The sequence below is a fragment of the Paroedura picta genome, chromosome 5 (genome assembly GCF_049243985.1).
Source record: "Paroedura picta isolate Pp20150507F chromosome 5, Ppicta_v3.0, whole genome shotgun sequence".
NCBI classification, from domain to species: domain Eukaryota; kingdom Metazoa; phylum Chordata; class Lepidosauria; order Squamata; family Gekkonidae; genus Paroedura; species Paroedura picta.
The window spans coordinates 109,060,743-109,081,676 of NC_135373.1; the positions used below are offsets into that span (position 1 = coordinate 109,060,743).

A 20,934-nucleotide genomic window follows, 5' to 3' on the forward strand; every position below is an offset into this window, starting at 1 on the left:
AAATGACACACACATGCGCACACACACACACACACGGAAGCAGACAGACTAAAAGGCAGCCAGCTACCGAGCCATCGAAAAACCAAAATTCATCAATGTAGCAAAGATGGCTCAAAAGAAACTTGACCTAGGACCCGGACGGGAATGTGGGGGGAGGGAGGGTGTCCTTTCCAATGACCTCCCCCCTCTTTCAACCCTTTTTGTGATTAAAAATTCCCCAGGGTATCCGTTGCCAGCAACAGATGCCGTCCTGGGAACACGGGGATCTCGGCGTTCAGAGAGTCCTGACGGAGCCAGTGCACCTTTCAAACAGAAAAAGGACAAGGGAAAGAGAAGACAGGCTGGTCGCAATCTGAGACATAGGCGCACGCACGGGGGGCACGTCAACACGCAGGCGCATGCTTTTCAACTTCTTTTTTTTTTTCAGTGTACGGGAAACGCACCGTATCCCCCTGCCTGAATGGGCGTTTTTGGAGAAGCGCAAGCATACAGACTGAAATCCTCTGTCTGGAAGCCAGCCCGGTTCAAGGAGGGCTCAGATGCACTGCGGTGAATTTTTGGCAACGACCGGGCCAGCAGCTCAATGGAGGCGAGGATCTAGAGACAAAGAGAAAAGAAGAAACACCTAGTGTTGCGGAGTGAGGAGAGCACGGCACAAAACAGGGAACTGATTGATCCTGGCTTAGGAGATACCAAAGGTGTGCAGCAGGCCGCTTGCAAATCCCCTTGGGAAGCCTGGGGAAGACATGCTAGGAGAAGCTGATCTTTAGGAATTACACCTCCTCTGTGACAGCGGGGAAGAGGAAAATGTGACTCCTTGTTTCCCCCCACTGCACCTCTCCCAAGGGCTCAGAGGTCGAGTATCCGCTTGACATGCAGCCAGGTTCAATCCCTGACATCTCCAGTTGAAAGGATCAGATTACAGGTGAGGGTTAGGGAAAAGAACACCTGGAGAGCTGCTGCCAGACTTAGTCGACAATCCTGGCCTTGAGGAATCCACAGTATGATTCAGCAGTGTCATGTGTGTTTGTGTCCATGTATCCCTCCCCCCCCCCAAAAAAAGAGTCATAACTGAGGGAAGCTGCAAAAATTAGACTGTTGCTTAAAGCAGGGGAAAGACGACACTGCAATTGAGCCACCAAAACAATGATGTCAAATAAATTCCAAGCAATCCCGAAGTTTTAATGGCTGAACGTGTTTGTAGAACCCTGCCCTTCTCAAACAAGCTTTGGTGCATCTGAAACTGTGCTGTAAGGCAGGATGTCCTTTCCATCAGCACATGGACAGACCTCCTGGTCCGCTGGTCCTTGGCTGCTCAGTTGCATCGTGACCACAGGTTTCATTTTCTCTAGGCAACACTCAGGAAGGAGGAGTAGGAAGAGAATGGGGGGGGGGAGGCAGACATGGGGTATCTTGGGTTGGGGGTCTCAGGTCTGCAAAGACTACAGATCACTCCCCTAGATGGATGCAGCAAGGACCAGTGCTGCTAGGACTTCGTCTTTCTAACCAAATCACACTCACACTTAGATAGTTACACAGAAGAAACCACAGGCGAGAGTGCTTCTCTAATCCCTGAGCTGCCAGCTGTCTTGGTACAGACCGTAATTCTGTTGTTCCCAACCGATTCAATAGCGCATATCCCCCACCCCCACCCTGCTCTACAAAACGACATGGGCGAGCAAGATGCTTGCGTACTCAGCTAAAGTGAGGTTTATTTTTTCTCAGAAATACGAAGTCATTTCAGCTGCTATCTGCCAGCCCTTTCTTCCTGTCCTAAAATGAGGGCTGTCATGTCTAGGCCAAGTGCTCCAACCCCCTTGGGTCTTGCACACTCGAAGGTCAGTCCTCCTTACCTGTGGGAAGAGATGCCTTTCGTCCCGTTTCTTTTTCAAGCACTCTGCCATGAGCCTCTTCATAGCTTTGGGACAGTTGCTGCGCACTTTGCTGAGGTCTGGAGAGAGGTATCCTCGCCCCACCATGAAAATGATCTTTGTGAGAGAGGGGGAAGGAGCAAAATTCAAGCAGAAAGGTCTGGATCTTACGTCGCGAGATGGGTGGAAGGATGGAACTCAGTTTAAAGCAAGCAAGACTTTTCAGGCAGATCGGGATCCACACAGGGTCGTCCCCCCCTCCCCCCCCCGGATCAGCCACACATTCACAACCTCCCTCCCCAACCTCAATTGTTGCGAGGATAAAACGGAGGGGATGAGAATGACACAAACTACTCTGGGCCCCATCGCGAAGACAGGCAGGCAGGGTTTAAACGAAATAGATGTACACACACCAGGCAACATACGGGAGGCATTTTAATCTAATGATTCTGCTGAGGCCGTAAGAGGCAGAGGCTATATGCCTTGTCCAAGGCTCAATGCGGATGAGAATGCCAGAGCACAACTCAGTACTATCAGAAAAATCCAAGTCTACCGAAAGTCACGCTGGCCTTACCTGGTCCCTGTTGTTGATGTTTGAATACGGTAACTGCCCAGTCATCAGCTCGTAGAGAACAATCCCGAATGCATATACGTCCGACTGAAAGCTATATGGGTTTTTATCCTGCATCCGTATTACCTCTGGGGCCTGCAATGGAGAAAAGGAACGGTCTCCCTTGCTCACTAGCAAAACCAGGCTGCTTTCCCATGCCTTGCACTGCCAAGAACAACCATGGAATCCTTCCCCCTCCACAAGAATTCATGCAAGCTCTGAACCCTTCTCAGTTCTAAGGTCTCATTCTATTGTGGCTACACAGTGCTGATTCTGGGCTTTTTTCTGGCCTTATCCAAGCCAAATCACTCATCCTTGTACTTTCAATTGGTACTGCTCCAAATTTGGCTGCTCCATTATAGCTCAAGCAGCCATTAAAGTCAATGGGAAATTTTGCCTTGTCCTCTGCTCTGTGGTATAGGGTGGGGGTTTAAGGTAGTGGCAACAAATTTGCAGCATAACTGTTGAAACCTCTCCTCAAAAGAACCCCAAAGTTTCAAAAAGATTGGACCAGGGAGTCCAATTCTAGTAGCACATAAAGGGGGTGTCCCAATCCAACCTTCGTTGTTATCTGGGGGGGAGGGGGGGCAAGACCCTCTGTTCTTGCCTCCCCCCCCCCAACCATAGGAAACAATGAAGGTCAGATGGGGGACACTGAATTGGACCCCTTGGTCCAATCTTTTTGAAACTTGGGGGTTCTTTTTAAGGAGAGGCTCTAGCAGCTACACTACAAATCTGGTGCCTCTACCTCAACCCACCACCTTCCCCAGGCCACAGAATCGTGGAAAAGGGAAAATTTCCCATTGACTTTAATGGCACTGAACTGATTCGGCTGAATCCAAATCATCTGAATGCGCACCGGTGATTCAGCTGAATCGATTCGGTCTGAATCCAAAAAGTAACAATTTGTTGCCCTGTGCACACCCCTCGTCTATACTTCTAATACAAGTCCAAGTTATACAACAGCTTCCCAAGTTGCTTAGATTGACATACTGCTTTCAATAAAAGATTTATAGTGGTGGGAATGTTCCTTCCACTTTCTAGAGCTTGCTGTAAAAGGCGGTAGATGAGACACCCCAGACTGGGTGGGAATAAGATGGAAATGTCCAATACTTTCCATAGACAAGCTTCCCAAACAAAGGCCTCCTGTGTATATAAGGCCAGCAGCACGCTCAGGTGCAACACACTGTTTCAGTCGATCACAAACAAGGCTCAGGATAAACCCAGCCAGGGTATAAGCTTGAATCCCAGACAGGTGGTACACATCTGGCTGCAAAGCCAGCAAAAGTATTTTGGCAGGAGCCTTTTCAGCCTTTATTTACCATCCAGAGAATTGATCCAGATAGCTGCTCAAACTGATGAGACCCACTCCACCGGGACTTCACTGTTGCTAGGCCAAAGTCACCTATTTTTACCGTGAGGTCTTCGTGAAGAAATATATCTGAAGAGGAGAGGGGTAAAGGAAAAACCGAGAGCCACAGCCATCCCTTGACAGAATGAATGCTGTCAGCGGAATGCCTGCCAGTCAGCTGCCCTGGATCATCAGACGACGTTCCAGCGCTATCGCTGCATCTGGATTCCAAGCAGGCATATGGACAACTTTCCTACCAGCAGGTGCAAAGGCTGCGTTAAAGCAGCTACATCCAGAAATCCTTCCAGCCCGAGGAAGGTGGTAAATGCTTTGGACGTCTCGGGTGCTGGTCTGAGAGGGAGCGGAAAAATGTGTCTTGTGAATAATATCAAAGGACAGCTATGGAGCCTGGATCTGCTTTGAGCCAATTCAACGTTTACCTGTGTCTTGATGCCATCATCATTCTCTATAAAGCACATTAACCCGGATCCAGCAAAGGAGCCCCATGCATGTACTGTTTGCTAGATTTAATGAGAATGCTGTTTGCTAGATTTAATGAGAATGCAGATGTGGTTTATTATTTTCAATAGAGAGCAACACAAGCACATATCCCTTGTTACGTTTTGAAGCAAACTGTCACACATGGGGATCTGTTTTATGTGTGAACAAAGCTGGAACTGGGTGCAAATTACACACAACCACTGCGTATGCAGCACACCAGAGAATTGCTTCCAGGCTTCTGAGGAAGGGGTAGGAAGAGTAACAAAGGCAGTCTTCTAGAAAAGGATACTATTACTCTTGAGGTCTCTGTGGATGATGGACTTTGCGTGCAAGTAACTGGAAAACAAGAGAATATTAGTGGATGAGTCATCTGGCCTGATGACCCTCAGCAATCGTAAAGGGAACACATGGGAGGAGGCAGTGGACAGGACCCACACATTCAGGGTCAGAGACGTTGAAAGCACTTTCATGCTTATGCACACTTAACTGGGAAGGGCACGGCACGGCAGTCAACCCAGCTGGCTTCTGAGTAGACCTGTTTTAAGTCCAGGTGCCTAGTCTGAACTGCAAAGTCACGCTAACTTTCAAAGTGGCTTTCTACTTCTTAGCCCAAGTGACACTTGCAGTTTGACAGCATCCAGTCCCTCTAATCTTGTGATGCACTGCTGACCCACCATTTCATGCACACTCACCCACATATGCAGCTTCGACGTATAAGAGTGGTGGTCCCTAATCTGGCAAACTGAGTTTGATATCCCACTCCTCTGCATACAGCCAACTGGGTGCCCTTGAGCTAGTCACAGTTCTGTTAGAACTGTTCTCGCAGAGCAGTTCTATCAGAGTTTTCTCAATCCCACCTACCTTAAAGGGTGCCCAGTGTGGGGAGAGGGAGGACAAGGTGTTTTGTAAGCCGCTTTGGGACTTCTTTAGGTAGTGAAAAGCGGGGTATAAAAAAAACAGCTCTTCTTCTAGGAACGGAAAGACTGCACTCACCAGGCTGATGTTACAGCTGCACTAGTCTGCAGCCACACTCGATCCAAAGGACAGCATGGAGGCCATGTTAGGTGAGAGGGGGAATGTGGTAGATGTGCGACTTGTGCCAGTGAAAGATTTGTGAGCTTCCCCTAAAATCCTCCTCCCCGATGTTTAATCTTGATTGGGGGGAAATGAGCCAAAAAATTATTTCCCACTACTGTTGCCCAGATACATCTAATTAGTCATGCATATCGCCAATATGCTGAGACAAAATGGCGGATGGTTGCAAACTAGCACAATGTGCAGCCAGCTCCAGAGAGTGCTAGGGCAAGGTCATTCCAGCAATCGACAGTTTAAAAAAATAAACAAAACAGCATCTTTAAATACATTCGTGTGCAAGGTGCTGAGGCAACGTATGGAAGAATGTTACTTTGTCAAGGAAACCTATGCTTAGACTCTAAACCAGGGGTAGTCAAACTGCGGCCCTCCAGATGTCCATGGACTACAATTCCCAGGAGCCCCCTGCCAGCATTCCATGGACATCTGGAGGGCCGCAGTTTGACTACCCCTGCTCTAAACAGGCAGTGCAACATTACTTTGTTAAGGAAGAGGCTTTCTAACTGGCTTTTTCACGTCCAACTTCATTTTGCAATTGGGCATATTTCAATGCAGGGGTGAGCCCTTGACCTCACAATCTCCCGGAAGCTAAGCAGGGCTGGCCCTGGCTCTGATTCGGTTGGGGGGCAACCCAGTAAATTCAGGGTCAGGCAATGGCAAGCCCCCTCAATGTCGCCTGCCTTGAAAACCCTACCAGGCCTCCATAAGGCAGCTACGACTTGAAGGCCCTTCCCACAAGGAGACAACCATGACACTTCCACCGCACTGTGTTTTTCAAAGAAGGTATCATCAGACTTAATAACAAAGATATTTTTAACACTATGAAGGGGTATTGCAGGCAGGCCTTTTTGTCATTTTCTATGTTACCAAATATTCTGTTTTGAAGAAGCGGTGGCGATCATTTGATCTACAGTCTCGTTATTTCTAAAAGATGAACTTCAAATATAGCATTTTGGGAGACACAGGTTTTAGGGCAGGAACAAAGGGGGGGGGGGATCCATTGGTGTATTTTCCTTGGGGATATAAGGACAATGTTGGACTCCAGAGAGAAGCTGAAGATATTCATCAGCTGACTTCTAAGTCTACAAAAACTCATTTCTGATTGCCGGCTGGTCTCAGAGATGACACAATAAAAGGAGTCTGTTGAGACTGCCTGCTTTCTCTCTCTCTCACCTTTGCCTTTACATTGAGTTAAAAGCCTTTTCTAATGAGACAATAATCTCACTTGCTTTTTTACTTCAAGAGATTAAAATGCGATTATATGAAGGCGCTGCTTAAATGAAAAGGAATGCAACCCCCCAATGGATAATTTAGCTTCCAAAGTGCTTTAATAGGTGAAAAACGCCCGGGGCAATACAGGACTTCACAGCTTCCAGGGCATCCTAAAGGTGAAGGCCTGAAAAACACAGGAGTCTACTGGGTCTCTTTCACAATGTGGTTGGCAAATAAAATCGTTCATTCGCCGTGCTTTGAGAGGCCATAACTGACTCAATTCATCTCAGTATTCTGCTGGAGAATGCAGTCTGGTCCTGGTTGTACTGAAAGACATCTACTGGTGAGGTGTGATGAAGCAGAAAAGGTGCTGAGAAGCAGAAAACGCACCACGCATTTAGACTCAAGCCTTGGCCGTTTTCAGATGACAGCAGTGAGCCAGACCGAGTTGGCCAAGTGGGTCTGGGAGGAAATAAAACACCTCTCTGCAGGAGGGAGTCATTCCAGTTGCTTTGGAACAGATGGCTGAACAGGCATTTCTGGACCCGACTGACCTAGAAAACAAGAACCCCTCCTGCATGGTGGCAACGTTCCTCTTCTCGGCAAGGTGCCTGAGCAAGTCACTGCAATACGGCGTCAGGGGGTCTCGGAGGGGGTGGACTGTTTAGATGCCAGTTAATCCAGATTCAGGCTTGGTTTCAGGATGGGAACCGCCTTGGCTGCTTCAACTTGATGATCTTCACCAGAGAAGAGACCGGAGTGGCACCCAGCTTGATCCTCCTGGGTCTTTGGGTAGCTTCGGATACCATCCACCGTGATATCCTTTTGGAGAGATTGGCTGGGCCTTCAGGTTTCCCACCTTACTTGGTCAGTTGATTCCAGAGGTGGCACGGGGGGGGGGGGGAGAGAGGATGGTCGCTGCTTGGCCCTGAGGCAGTTATACTGTGGAGTCCCACATAAGTCTGTCTTCTCCCCCGTGATGTTTAACACCTATATGAATGTGCTGAGGAAGACTGTCCAGGGATTTGGAGCGAAGGACCATAAATATGCAGACAACGCCCAGCTCTATTTCTTTTTAACAGCTGACTCAGGAGGAGTCTGTGGAAGCCCTGGACAGCTGGACGAGGGCCAATAAACTGACCTTCAATACCAGCAAGTCTGAATATTGCTGTTGATCAAAGTTCTTCACCAATTGAGGAGTAGCCTTGTCCTGAAAGTGGTCACACTCCCCCAGCAAGTTTGGGGGAGGAGGTGCTGTTGGATCCCAGGCTACAAGTTGGTGGCTCGGGACTCTTCCACTTGCTTTGGCTGATATGCCAGCTATGTCCATTCCTTTAAAAGTGCAATCTGGGCACAGTAATCCATGCTGTGAACAGATCTGTGTTAGGCCACTGTAATGCATTCTATATGGGGCTACCCAGGAAAACTGTCTGGAAACTTCATGTAGCCCGAAATGGAGCAACTCTGCATTTGCTGGGGGCTGGATACAGGGATCATAGCATCCCTGTGCTGAAAAGAATCTGCACTGGCAGCCCATCTACTTCCAGGGCACAGCTCAAAGTACTTACCTTTAAGGCCCTAAACACCTTGGGGCCAAGATACTTGAAGGACCGCCTCCTCCCGTATTGTCCAGCCCGCCAGTTATGATCCTCTTCCCAAGCCCTGCTCTCTGTGCCTCCGCCTGCAGAGGTGAGGTGGGTGGCAAACAGAGACAGGGCTTTTTCAGTGGTGGCACGTCCTTGGAATGCCCTTCCCCTTCAGGCTCGCCTGGTGCCTAGTTGTCCTTTAAGGCACAGGCCAAACATTTATTTTTTTAACCAGGCTTTTAATTGAAGGGTTCTGGGTTTGACAATGTATTGGTTATTTATTGATCATTCTTATGGCATTCTCTCAACCCTTGTGAGCTGCCTTGAGCAAGTCTCAGGAGAGGCATCATATGCCTTTTCTAAATAAATAAAATTTCTGCACGGATTTTCCAAAGCTTGGTGAGATACCTCTGGGTATGCAATTGCAGCCAGACTGCAAGGCAAAAAGCTCCCCTCTGCAGCCAGAATTATATTTTGCAGCATGTTTCCCCCCCCCCCCCTTCAAAACTGACTTAATATTTCCCCACACCTGCTAAGGCTACGCCTATTACGGAAGTTGACAAATTAACACCATACATGTCAGAGAGGCCAGTGTCAAGAACCACCGCAAAGTCGTCCCTCCTCCCCCACCCCGCCCAACCAATAGCTCCTGAGACACTTACTCCATGCCTTGTGCCGTTTGCCGTGCAATGTCGATCAGCTTGATCATCTCAAATTTGGTCTCGATGATGTGCAGATGGTGATAAAGGCTGGAACCTTCACACCACTGTGTAACTATAGCCAACTGTGGTTTGGTTGAATAACCCATGAAAAGTAATATATTGACATGCCGTGTTTTCCTGCAGGAACAAGGGAAGGATTTAAGAGCACTGAAGGATTCTGGTGAACAGGCGCAACCCGAGAGGGTAATGCGTTCTACTGAAACAGGACCAGGGGAATTGCCAGGGACCGCCTGAGAGTGCTCACAAGGGACACGAAACCGGCCAGTGCTGAAGAGGATGTTAAGGGATGAATAAAAAGGGCAGGCTAGGACAGGATCGGGTCAGTGAAGGCAAAGACAGTGTGAGATTTGTGCCAGTAATGAGGATGTGTGAGAGGAAGTCAGAGGCAGTGAAGGCAGAGGCAGTGGTGAGCATGGTGCCGAATAGATTTTGCATTCTTCCTTTAAAGGGTTTGTGTGTGGGGAGGGAGGTGACTATATAGTGTTCCCCAGTGTTCACTTGCTGCATAGGAAAACCTATATGGATAAGAACCGTCGCAGCACAATCACAACAGGAAAACACAAGCCACTTTTCAGTAGAATAACTGGAAGAGACAACGTTCTGGGGGGGAAGCTTGAAATCAACAGCTTCTGCAATTAAGTTGTAGCTGTATGTCAGTAACACCCAATTCATACAATCTTACCTGAGCACTCCTACTTCATTTTTAAAGGCCTGTAACTGCTGAGGGGTGGGGGCTGTAACATTCAACATTTTCACTGCCACATCACCTTCAAAAGCAATCCGAAAAAAAGAAAAACACAGCTGTATACATACTGCTCAACTGATCAAAGAAAGCACAGGTTTTTTGTTTTTCATCCTTGTCCTCAAGACAGCATTGTCCTTGCTTACCCTCTCATGTCCTTGCTTACCCTCCCAACAACCCTTTGAGACAGGTGAGACTGAATGTGATTGGTCCACGGTCACCCAATCAGCTCCATGGCAGCACAGGGATCAGCACGTTCTTATCACTACACCACACTGACTCCCCACAAAAGTTCACCCGTTAAGTCATACAATACTGCTAGTATACAACAGTGCAATATGGAAGTTAGGCTAAACCATTTGTGTGCAGTGCAGTGTGCAAGTGTTTGATAAAATCTCAATGCACAACATACACAGACCAGCGTCCAAAGCAACACTGTAGGTGCAACCGCAGGGCTTGAGCACGCCCACCAAGATGTAGATTTTTCTCCTCTGAATGTCACTCTCATGCTATACACAAATTGGTTTTTCAGCATCTCCTCAGTTTCAGAAGTCATTTGACACATGGCGTGAGTGGGCCAACAAAAGTTCAAGAACATACAGCCAGAGTCTTTCTGGATGTGCTGAACAAGGAAAACATGTTCTTTAGATTCCCACCATTATGCTTTGCTGAAGTTCTAGAGATGTGCCTGCTGGGGAGGGTGGTGGTGATTTCATTCATTTGCTCATTCATTCATTGTTCGTTCGTTCAATTTATATATCACCCTTCCCTTGCAGCTCGGGGCTGTTTACAGGGAACGTGAAAGCCATAAGATAGATACAATGTAGGTTCAATAAGTGCATCAATTTTGTTTATATTGTGACAGGACCGAATTTTTCTGCTGGCTAGTAGAAAATAAGGCTGGCTACTAAGCTTGAGCACAATTTGTGGACCCTTGCATTTTACTCTGAAAGATGCTCTAATACAAACCTTCAGTGAAATTAAAGGAGCATACAGTTCCAGGTATAAAAAGAACAAGAAGCTCCTATGTAACGGTCAACAATAAACTTGAAAATTATAAATCTGACTCATCTGATCGCAAAAGAACCTGTGTTCTGGGCCTCTGAAGATCCTGGGTCATCAAGAATACGAGTTTAAATTGGGGTGATGACCACACTGAATGTCAGTGCATAGACTTTAGTGATTATTATGGTCTTTAGTGATTATTCTTTGCACTGGGGAAGCTCTTGATAGAAATGTATGCATATTTCTCCCATAAAAGTCAAGACTCTTCAAGCAACTTTGTTCTGAATTTTAATTTCAGAAAATTTATTACAGCTTCCTAGTTAAATCTATAATTTTCACGTTCATGGTTGACCATTACACGGGAACTTCTTGATGCTGTTTATACCTAGCACAGACTTTGGCATACTTAGCCTAGAATTAAGTCTCTTAAGTCACTGACTAATATCAGACATCTGCTTAATTTGCCATGGCTCTGATATCACATGCTGTCTACAGCTCAAAAAAACCCCAAAACACTAGGGAAAAACATAATTCTTAAAACACTGCCTCTTACACTTCAAAGAAAATACATTTGGGTGCATAGGCACATACCATGCCACTTTCCTTTATAGACTGTCCCAAAAGACCCAGAGCCTATCCTTTGTCCAACTGTGATCTGGCCATCTGGTATCTCCCAGTCGTCACTCGAGTCTCGTCGGCCAAGGGTTTTCTGCAAAGGAACGCAGGATTAGTGAGGCAATCATAAGCACATCTTCTCTTTGGCCTGTTATGCATGGCCGCTGAAATGGTGGCATGGAGAACGAGGAGGAGGAAGAAGCTAAGCGAACCACTTACGCACGGGACGGAACGCAACGGCAGCAAAACCCAGAGCATCCGATTATGCACGCGGATACTCCAGAGCTGCTTCTGGTTGCACCCTGGTCCCGGGAAGCTCCACTTTCTTCCGCATCTCGCTAACGCGGCTTTTTCGGCGGCATACTTTGACTCTGCGCCCGGTTGCCGCCTACGGCGTGCATAATTGGTGATTTTAGCCACCGCCATTCCACCCCGAATGCAGACTTTCCACTCCGCGCATAATGGGCCTTAACGAAGATTGCAGCCACATCCTGATGTCACAACAAGCTGCGATTAAGCAACAGGTGTGGACACAGCGGGCTGCAGTTTCTCATGCGCCTCTCACTCGTTCTTTCTCAGCGGGAGTTAAACTGAACCCTGGCTTGTGTGGAGAAAGCAATTCTGATTCACCGAGGCACCTCGGCATCCATGGTGTACTGGTTTGATAGAACTGGGACATTGTACAGCAAGGATGTAGGAGGAGGAGGATGCAGGAGCATGGCAACAAGCAGTCATTTAGGCTGAATCAGAGTTCATTTGGAGCTTATGGTGACGTCTGATGTGGCCTGCCGTGTACTTTCTCCTCGTGTAGTGAGCCTTACATTTGCGCTGGGATGTGCTAACCATGGTTAGCTCCAACCATGTGCTAACCATGGATGTGCTAACCATGGTTAGCTCCAAGCTGCTGTCTACAAACACAACTGTCTCCAAAATGAAAGGCTGTGTGTATGTGGGAGGGAATTCAGGCATGCAAGAGGGAGGTGGGAAGAACTGCATGAACTGGCAGGGTGCTCCTGGTCATCTAGGTCAGGGATAGTCAAACTGTGGCCCTCCAGATGTCCATGGACTACAATTCCCATGAGTCCCTGCCAGCAAATGAACAGGTACCAAACCAGGTTGAAAACTAAGGATGAGAACATCAATGGTTTTCAACAAACTAACACCGGGGGGCAGGGGAGACACTCCCTAAATCCTTATCAAGGGAATTGTAGTCCATTGACATCTGGTGGGCCGCAGTTTGACTACCCCTGATCTAGGCAAAACTAGCGGCTCAGGCCAGGATTAACATCTGCACTGGGCCTCTAAATGTTATTAAACAATAATGAAGCTTGATCTTACCATCCGAGTCCGATCTTCCGAAGATGAGGAGGATTTCCTCTCTCGTTGAGGGCCTGGGGATTTCTGTAATGCTTTCACATTGGTGAGAGATCCGGGTAGCGAAGCAGGCGGCGTAGCAGAAAGACCTGTGGTTGAACCTACCATCGAGATTTAAAAGAAAGGAAGAAACCAAAACACAACTGGGCTTCAGACAATACTAAAAGCAGAGCTTATGGCTTCAAGATATTCTATTTCCAAACTTATAAGCATCTAACGATGTCAACATTCATTTAAAAGTGCATTTAAAACGCATACTTCTGGTGCAGCCCTAACACACTTATTTGTATCATGAGTTCTCTACTGACGTATGTGAGGTTAGGATTGCGCTTTTCGTTCATGGGATGACAGAGAAAGTCAAAAAGCACCAACCCATCACTGCACACTATGCAACCTCCACTAGTTCCTTGAATTCCTGAAAGGACACTGGGCACCCTGCAGAGGAAGCCAAGCAGGCTCCAAACCCACTGAAACCAATGCGACTTCTGCACACTTAACCACTTGCCTGTAACCACTGTCTCTCTGAGCAGGAAAAAAAGGAAGCCAATGCAATTAATTTAGCTGTCACTGCCCCTACAGTGTTCTGACAAAACGGGGGCACGCTAACTCGGACTTGAGCTCTGATTTAAAAACAGCACAAAAAATAAGCCAGGATCCGAAGAACCCGCAAGCTAGTTCTGTGGAGGCCGGGGGGTTGTATGTGTGCGTGTATTTTTTTTCCCTTGGTCAGCCGCTGCCAATGCTGCCTGGCAAACCACTCTCAAAGCTGTATCAATAAAACTATCAATAATACAAAGAGATAAATTCCCAAAACAGGCCTTGGCCGATGTAGTTTTTTGGTGCTACTATAACAAAAGGATCTAATTCCAGCTGCTGCCTTTTAAACTCTGTGGGGGGAAAAGGATTTTGCAGGCAGCATATGGAAACAAGAGATGCCACTCTTGTCTTTTGGCCCAGGATGCCGTCACATTTCAGAGAAATTATTCGCAGCGAAATGGGACGCTGCATGCTCCTCGGCTTCATTGAGGAGTCCTGGGTTGCCGTAAAAGCAAAAAGCAACCGGGAGAAGCTTTCTAGTATTACCTCAACCGCCAAAACCTTTGAGAAAGCAGAGGCTGTGTTAAACAGGGGTGCTGTTCACGAGACAGGAACGACATGAGGTTACAAGCCCAAAAATGTAGAAGCTGGAATAGCAACAGTTCAGATTTGCAGCTCAGAGATGGTTGGTGGGGGGGGGGGGGGTAGAATGTCCAGGATTCCCTTGTGCAAAAAGACCTGCTTGGAAGATGTGGAGCTCTTTATGTCTCCTACACCTTCGATGGGACACAGACAGCCTCTGTCTGAGGCACTCTGCTTGCTCCTAAAGGGTTCACATTGGCACCCATGGTTTCAGCGGTCACTCAGTTTCTTTCTGTCTGATTTCAGCTGCCAAGGGGTCTTTGGCACTTCCTCACGAGAATGCCACTGCTGGATCATACTAAGCAGGAGGGAAGCCCAGCTCCTTTGGCTTCTACAGTGAAGCCCTGGGCCGGTCTTGGTAACCTCAGCAATCCAGTCTTCCCAACTTCCTACAACTTGGGAGTCTACATTTGTTTATTCATCTTTAGGTTTCCCCACAAGGGGCTCGTGGAGACTTGCGACAGGTTAAAATACACAAGAGTTAGATATAGTTTTGAAATACCACCAACCGAATTATAAAATCTATGGCCTCCCCTCTTTTTAGATAGGGCATTAAATGGATTACTGAACTGAACTGGAATAAGAAGAGTTGGGTCTTTTCTCTACCCGAAGGAGTCTCAAAGTGGCTTACAATCACCTTTCCTTTCCTCTCCCCACAGCAGACACCCTGTGAGGTAGGTGAGGCTGACAAAGCCGATATTACTGCTCTGTCAGAACAGCTTTCTCAGTGCTGTGGTGAGCCCAAGGTCACCCAGCTGGCTGCATGTGGGAGAGCACAGAGTCAAATCCGGCTCACCAGATTAGAAGCCTGCACTCCTAACGACTACACCAAGCTGCCTCTCTTGTACCATTGCCTGAGGTTGGACGTCCAAACAGGGAGGCCAGTATCTTCTTGATATTATCCCTGGCCTCAAACACAGGTCTGCTGGAACAGCTCTGGCTCGTAGTGCCTGCGGGAATGATTGAGGTCTCGCAGGGCCCTGATCTCATTGGGCAGAGAGTTCCACCAGGCTGAGGCCAGGACTGAAAACTTCCTCCCATTTCAGCATTTCCAGATAACACTCTGTGAGGGTTTCAAATGCTACGTTGAAAAAATCTGGATGCATCAAAGGACTGAAAGACACAGCTCACACAAAATGGTGGCTGGCTGAGGGCTAGCTTAAGTTAGTGTTCTAACCCTTTCAGCAGGGAAATCGTATATTGCATTTGTTGTTGACAGTGCAGCAACCTTCTTCGAAAATCAGCAGGAGAATACTGGGCTGCCAACTTACTGCTGAGCTCAGTAATAATGCAACAAGAGCACTGTAGGCCAACGCTCTCATTAATTTATTAGAAGCCCTGCTTCCTCCATTGTCACCAGTTCACGCTGAAGCCTTTGCTGGCAGGGGCTCATGGGAATTGTAATCCATGAACATCTGGAGGACCACAGGTTGACTACCCCTGGCTTAGCCCACTTCACAACATGACTTGAAAGTTCACTTATCTATGGTAGCCTTTAGGTTTTGGGGGTTTTTTTTAAACATTAAGATAATTTGTGTACTAACCCCCACAGATCCACAGTGCTAATAAGCCAAAGTGGAAAAAATCTTGCGTGTTAGTAAACAAACTTGATCTTGGCTTCAGTTCAAGCCTTTGGAGCACTGCAAGAAGCTCCATTAGCATGCAGACCACTGGCCTCTACGGCTCAGCCACTGAGATAAACTGTATAGCAAGTCATTAACCATGTAAATAAAGTTGCCAGTGGAACGGTTCGTACTTTGCAGCAGCAGTCAGACAGAAGGTGGGGGGGGGATGTTAGGAAACGTATCAGCATTAAGTTAACACTGACAGGCAAGGAAATTTGGCACGGATCATGCCCGACAGAACACACGACGTAGTTCTGCTGGAATGCCCAGTGGAATAGGCAATTTCTGTACTGGCTTTTTGCTCCTGTGACTTTTAAGCGGCACACTGATTTGCTTCCCAAGGCAGGTGAGGATTCCTATCCCTGTGCTATGAAATGTTTCAGCCAGTTGATCACTGCAGATCAGCCTGAACATCCATAGAATCATTGAGTTGGAAGGGACCTCCTGGGTCATCCAGTCCAACCCCCTGCACTATATAGGACACTCACAACCCTATCACTCATCCACTGTAACCTGCCACCCCCTTGAGCCTTCACAGAATCAGCCTCTCTGTCAGATGGCTATCCAGCCTCTGTTTACAAACCTCCAAAGATTCCCCACCCCACCCCCTGCCCATGGTAAGCTGGCAGTCCTAACCACATGGAAACCCCCCTGGAGCACTTAACACCCGGCATAGCTATTAAGGATGTGCAGACTCCATCTCCTACTCTTGCTTTCACTGCGGCCAAGACCCCCTTGGACAAGCGTGACACTTTTAAAAAACAAAGGCAGCACGGAAACCTTGGCTGTACAACAACGTGTCGCTCTAGGAGCCTCATGACAGATGCCCAACACGGAATGATATGCGGGTTTAATAACGGCGAGAGAGTGAAAATGGGTGAGAAGCACGCTCAAAGCATTCCAGCCAGGCCAAGCAAAGAAAAAAAAAGAAAGAAAAAAAGAGAGAGAGAGAGAAAGGAAAAAAAATGGCAGTGTCTTGATAAAACACACACACTTACATACACACGCTGTGAGGGTGAAGCACAAACAGCATCTGTGGTTTTATTTAGTTTGATTTGGGTGAAAACAAGAAAGAAGAGCCCAACTACCTCTGAAAACTGGGCCAGGCTCAAAATCAAACACTATCTCACTGGGGACAGAATGGAGGAGGGGACTGGGAGTCCGGGATTGGTATTTCCGAAGGCAGCGCATCAGCTGGTTCATAGGGGCTGTTAGAGAGAAAGAGACGGGCAGGCAGAGACAGGAAGACAGACACACAGAAGAAATGAAAGTCATGGGACATAACTAAAGATGCTTCGACTCCTAGGCACAGATAAGTTTCTGACCTTCCAGGGGAGGGGCCCTCCCCCCCCCTCATTCCCACTTTTCTTAAGAGATAAAACACTTTTAAGTGAGTGGGAATATTATCGGGTGCTCAGCACAGAGCTTATGGACCAGAGTTGTAAACTGACACAAAAGTACACAACATTTAAATGTTGGGACAGAATGAGCAAAACCGTTCAAAAAAACCACAGCTCCCCAGACATACAAGAGTTAAAATGGGCAACATATTAACTGTGGGAGGGGGGGGGGGGTTGGTTTCTGGTTGCACGCTGGGGCTGTAGATCTTAAGCCTGCAAAGTAGTAGCCAGCTTGTTAAGACGTTAACAGGGTGGGGTGGGAAATTAAAAATTATGGCTAAAATGAAACAAGGTACGGGACAGCGAAGTCATCGACGTTACTGAAGCCCTGAATTGCAAATGATTTTTGTTTTTAAAGGAAGCCATGGAAAGCAAGAAGGGCAGCTGATTAAGGCATGCTTTCCTGCATTGCATGGGGGAAATCCTAGGCAGGTCCCAAGTGATGAAGAGCCAAGTCAAAGCTTTCATGGTGCCTGGCAGCCAGCTAGCATTGGAGGGGGGGGTCTAACCTGAACGGATCTTGCAGCAGTAGCAACAGCCATGGGCAGGTGTATCATGTGGTGGAAATAAAGAAAATGAGCATATAGCCTGCACCTCACTACCAAAGTTCATCACCGCTAAGAGCACAACACATTCACAAGCTGTCGCGTCAAAGCTGATTTTTAGCCCACGGGAATGTCCGGTACGCCACCCACCCACACCTAAAAACACCAAGGAAGGGCTGGCGAATGCGTCACTATGGAGAAGGGGATGGGTGTCATATGAAATCGTGAGTAGCTTGGAATGCCCACTTCTTTCTCAGAAGTAACACGCATTAAGCCTCCAATTGTCATGGCTTTGAATACCAGAGGGATTTCCTTGGAGTGCCCCAACGTTATAAGAACAACGAGAAGCAGATCTTTCCAGGGCTCATTGGCTGACAGACCCAAAAAAGGAGTCCATGACGTGCGTCAGAGCAGTATGGTGATGTGTTCTGGCTTTTTAGGACCAAAGGGGAGATAAAACTGAAGGTCTATTACCTCCAGGAGGTGTCTTGTCTGTTAAAAAGAACACTGGCTACCACTTTGCATGATATTCTCCACCCTTCCCTCCTGCAAGCCCTTGTAATGAAACACGAGCTGCTGAAAGTGATAGGACAAATGCAAAATGTCACGGACAAGCAAGGGCCGCTACATTTCACTGCTCTGTTTACATTTCTCTCTGTGTCTGTATTTTATTGGGGTGGGACGGGAAGCGCTGAATTCTGTACACAAAGAGAACAAAGTCACTTACCTCCCTCTCCTCGCAGCCCTTGATCTCTCATGAATTCCTACAAACCAAAAACAAAACTGTATGCATCTTATTCATGCATTGCTTGCACGACTGGTCAGTATTTCAACAGAGGATAAATACAAGAGTGGTTTTTGTTCAGTTAAGAATTACATGCAGGCAGCAGGCTTTGTGAGATACAAAACTCTTTGCTGCCAGTTTCTCAGGACCTGTGAGCCTACAGGGTCAGCTTGACAAGCTAAGGGCATGATCAAATAAGGATAAGGTGAATCATGTTTGGGTTAAGTCCTGCACTATCCAATACTGCCAAAAACATTATTCTCAAAAAGCAGAGGTGGTGGTCATGGTGGTGATGAAATTAAGATTCCAATTGGAAGTACAAGGAAAATAAACGTCCCATAGCAATATTATTTAGCTGAGAGAGATGTTAGCTTATGGGCCAGTTTCCATTACTGGACTTTTAAATAACAGAGAGCTATCAAGCAAAATAGAGATGGTACAGTTAACTCAGTTTCTGGGAACATTGTGGGGTGGCACCCGAGAAAGCCAGGAGATTCCCCCTGGACTCTATGAAAAAGAAACAGAAGCTCATATACATTTTGAAGAAGGCTATACATGGCTCCACTGGCTCGACACGATCAAAGCAGATACAGGGATGACCTTGAACCAACTAAAAGAGGCGGTCATTGACAGAAACGATTGGTGAAAACTTTCCTATAGAATCGCTGAGGGTCGGACACGACTGAACGGATGACATCATCATCATCATCCATGACTCCCGCATCCGGGTGTTTTACTGGGCTGAGCCAGCTCAGTTTCAGTCCTGAGGCTTCACGGTGAAAGAACTGCTCCTGCCTTCCCACCCCACCACACTAACCTTGAAAGGGGGTGGGGACTCCAGAAAACCAAGCAAGGCTGTGCTGCACAAGCCGACAGAACAGATTTGATAGGCAGGATGCTGTCATCCCCCCCCCCCGACTTATGCAACCAAGGAAAGGGAAACCGCTAACCCTCATGATAAAGACCAAGCTGAGGCCGAACTTACATCAATGTTGACAGGTTCTATGGTGTTGATGTGCACGTTGGGGGCAGATGAGGAGCGATCGCGTTGACCAAACTGATTCCGATGGTCTTCGTCTGCTGGACGGAATGGCTGGGGTATTGGAATGGATTTTGAAGGAGACGGACTAGGGAGAATCGCTGGGCTAAGGAAATCAACACATTAAAATAACAATGGAGGGTTAACGGTTGCAGGGATCTCCTGTGACTCCACGGAAGAGGCTTCCACCCAAACCATTTCCCTGGTTTCTAGTGATTATTTGGGGAGGCAAGCGAGGGCACGTTGCATCATGGCACCAATTAAGGTCCACAAAGAAGGCAGGCCCAGCTAAGGCTGGTTTTTAACATAACAGATAGGAACAGTAGTTCTGGGGTTGCTACTCTCAAACTTCGGAGTGCGAAATTCGGTTAATGTGCTAAATAGATTTCTCCTGCTGTTAAAATGAAGAGTGCCGATTTGGGCACCAACAGAACGATGTCAAACATACTCATCGATATAAGGTCTTTCCTTCCCAGTGCTTAACAAACATTTCAGTCTTTTAGGCCACTAAGAGTTCAACCAGGAGCCCAGTTTCTTCTGCCACGTGGCTGACTATTTTAATTGCTTTTCTATTAATGGAGCTATACAGAAGAAACGTCAGAAGGGAAGAACTTTAGGACTTTTAAGACCACGCTTTTAACAATGACTGTCCCACTTACGAAAAGACTGGCCTGGAGACCTGTGCATACGGGCCCCATCAGACAACAGCTTGAAGGCAATCCCACCAGGTAGTGATTGGTGGAATCTACTGCACAGTGGGATAAAAATGGATCACATCTGGAGGTACGTATCTGAACCCACATCTGGGGGTGGACAAAACAGTCACTCTGCCATATCAAGCTGTGCAAATGCTGCATCCACCACGCCAGTGGTGCATGTGGGAGGGAGGGAGCGGCTGGCCAAGGCACACTGAATAAAAGGGAAGTCCTTTTTGAGAAGAGCCATGATAAGCTGAAGCGAGCAACAGGTGAGTGAGAGGATGATTCCAAGCCTAGTGCTCAAGCAAGCACCCAACCCATTCTGCGGCCACCTTTGAGAAAACGGAGCAAAGATGACAAAAGATGGTTGTGTGCATCCCTCTCTAGCCTTCTGTAGACTACAGCCTGTTTTCATTTATTTTATTGATTTATGTTTATATTTATTAACCGCCACTCCTGGACCCTGCCGGCTCGTGGTGGTTTACAATAGAATTTAAAACCCACATAAAATACCTAGAAAACTATAAAACCATAATGGCAGCAAAAACCACTCTATGAACCTCCCCACTCCCCCCCATCCACACCCTATAATAGCAGCCATCGCCATAGCCATCCCCACAGGGGGGGATTTTCTGGTGATGTCCAGTCTATGGGGGGGAGGGGCTATACTTCCCTCCTCTTGGGGGTGCAAGTGGTGTTGAAAAGTGCTGTCAAGGCAGAGCTGACTTATGCCACCTCCCTTGAAGTTTTCAAGGGGGAAGAGACATTCAGAGATGCTGCCGTTACCAGCTTCCGTGTCACGAGCATGGTATTTATTGGAGGTCTCCCACTCTGGGGCTGAACTTGCTCGGCTTCCAAGATCTGATGAGACTGAGCTATCTAAATCGGTGCACAACCAGGATTAGTATGCCAAATGTCATTTGGGAGATAAGAGGATACAGGCCCTGGCAAAAAGGATGTCATTTTCTGCAGAAGATATGTCA

General features: G+C 47.4%; 1 protein-coding gene across 2 annotated transcripts in view; it reads right to left on the reverse strand.

Annotated features, from left to right (window-relative positions):
• Window positions 1-20,934, reverse strand: part of BRAF (B-Raf proto-oncogene, serine/threonine kinase) — a 62,304-nt gene that overhangs the window by 6,466 nt on the left and 34,904 nt on the right. The window contains exons 8-19 of one of the 2 annotated variants that reach the window (XM_077339859.1): window positions 19,200-19,359; window positions 18,158-18,194; window positions 16,574-16,693; window positions 12,646-12,782; window positions 11,284-11,401; window positions 9,628-9,712; window positions 8,886-9,062; window positions 4,623-4,669; window positions 3,804-3,922; window positions 2,446-2,577; window positions 1,854-1,988; window positions 444-597 (exon numbers count right to left, since the gene is read on the reverse strand). In XM_077339859.1, the coding sequence (XP_077195974.1) occupies window positions 444-597; window positions 1,854-1,988; window positions 2,446-2,577; window positions 3,804-3,922; window positions 4,623-4,669; window positions 8,886-9,062; window positions 9,628-9,712; window positions 11,284-11,401; window positions 12,646-12,782; window positions 16,574-16,693; window positions 18,158-18,194; window positions 19,200-19,359 (1,421 nt within the window). The remainder of the gene's footprint in view (window positions 1-443; window positions 598-1,853; window positions 1,989-2,445; window positions 2,578-3,803; window positions 3,923-4,622; window positions 4,670-8,885; window positions 9,063-9,627; window positions 9,713-11,283; window positions 11,402-12,645; window positions 12,783-16,573; window positions 16,694-18,157; window positions 18,195-19,199; window positions 19,360-20,934) is intronic. The other variant, XM_077339860.1, reaches the window with a different exon arrangement.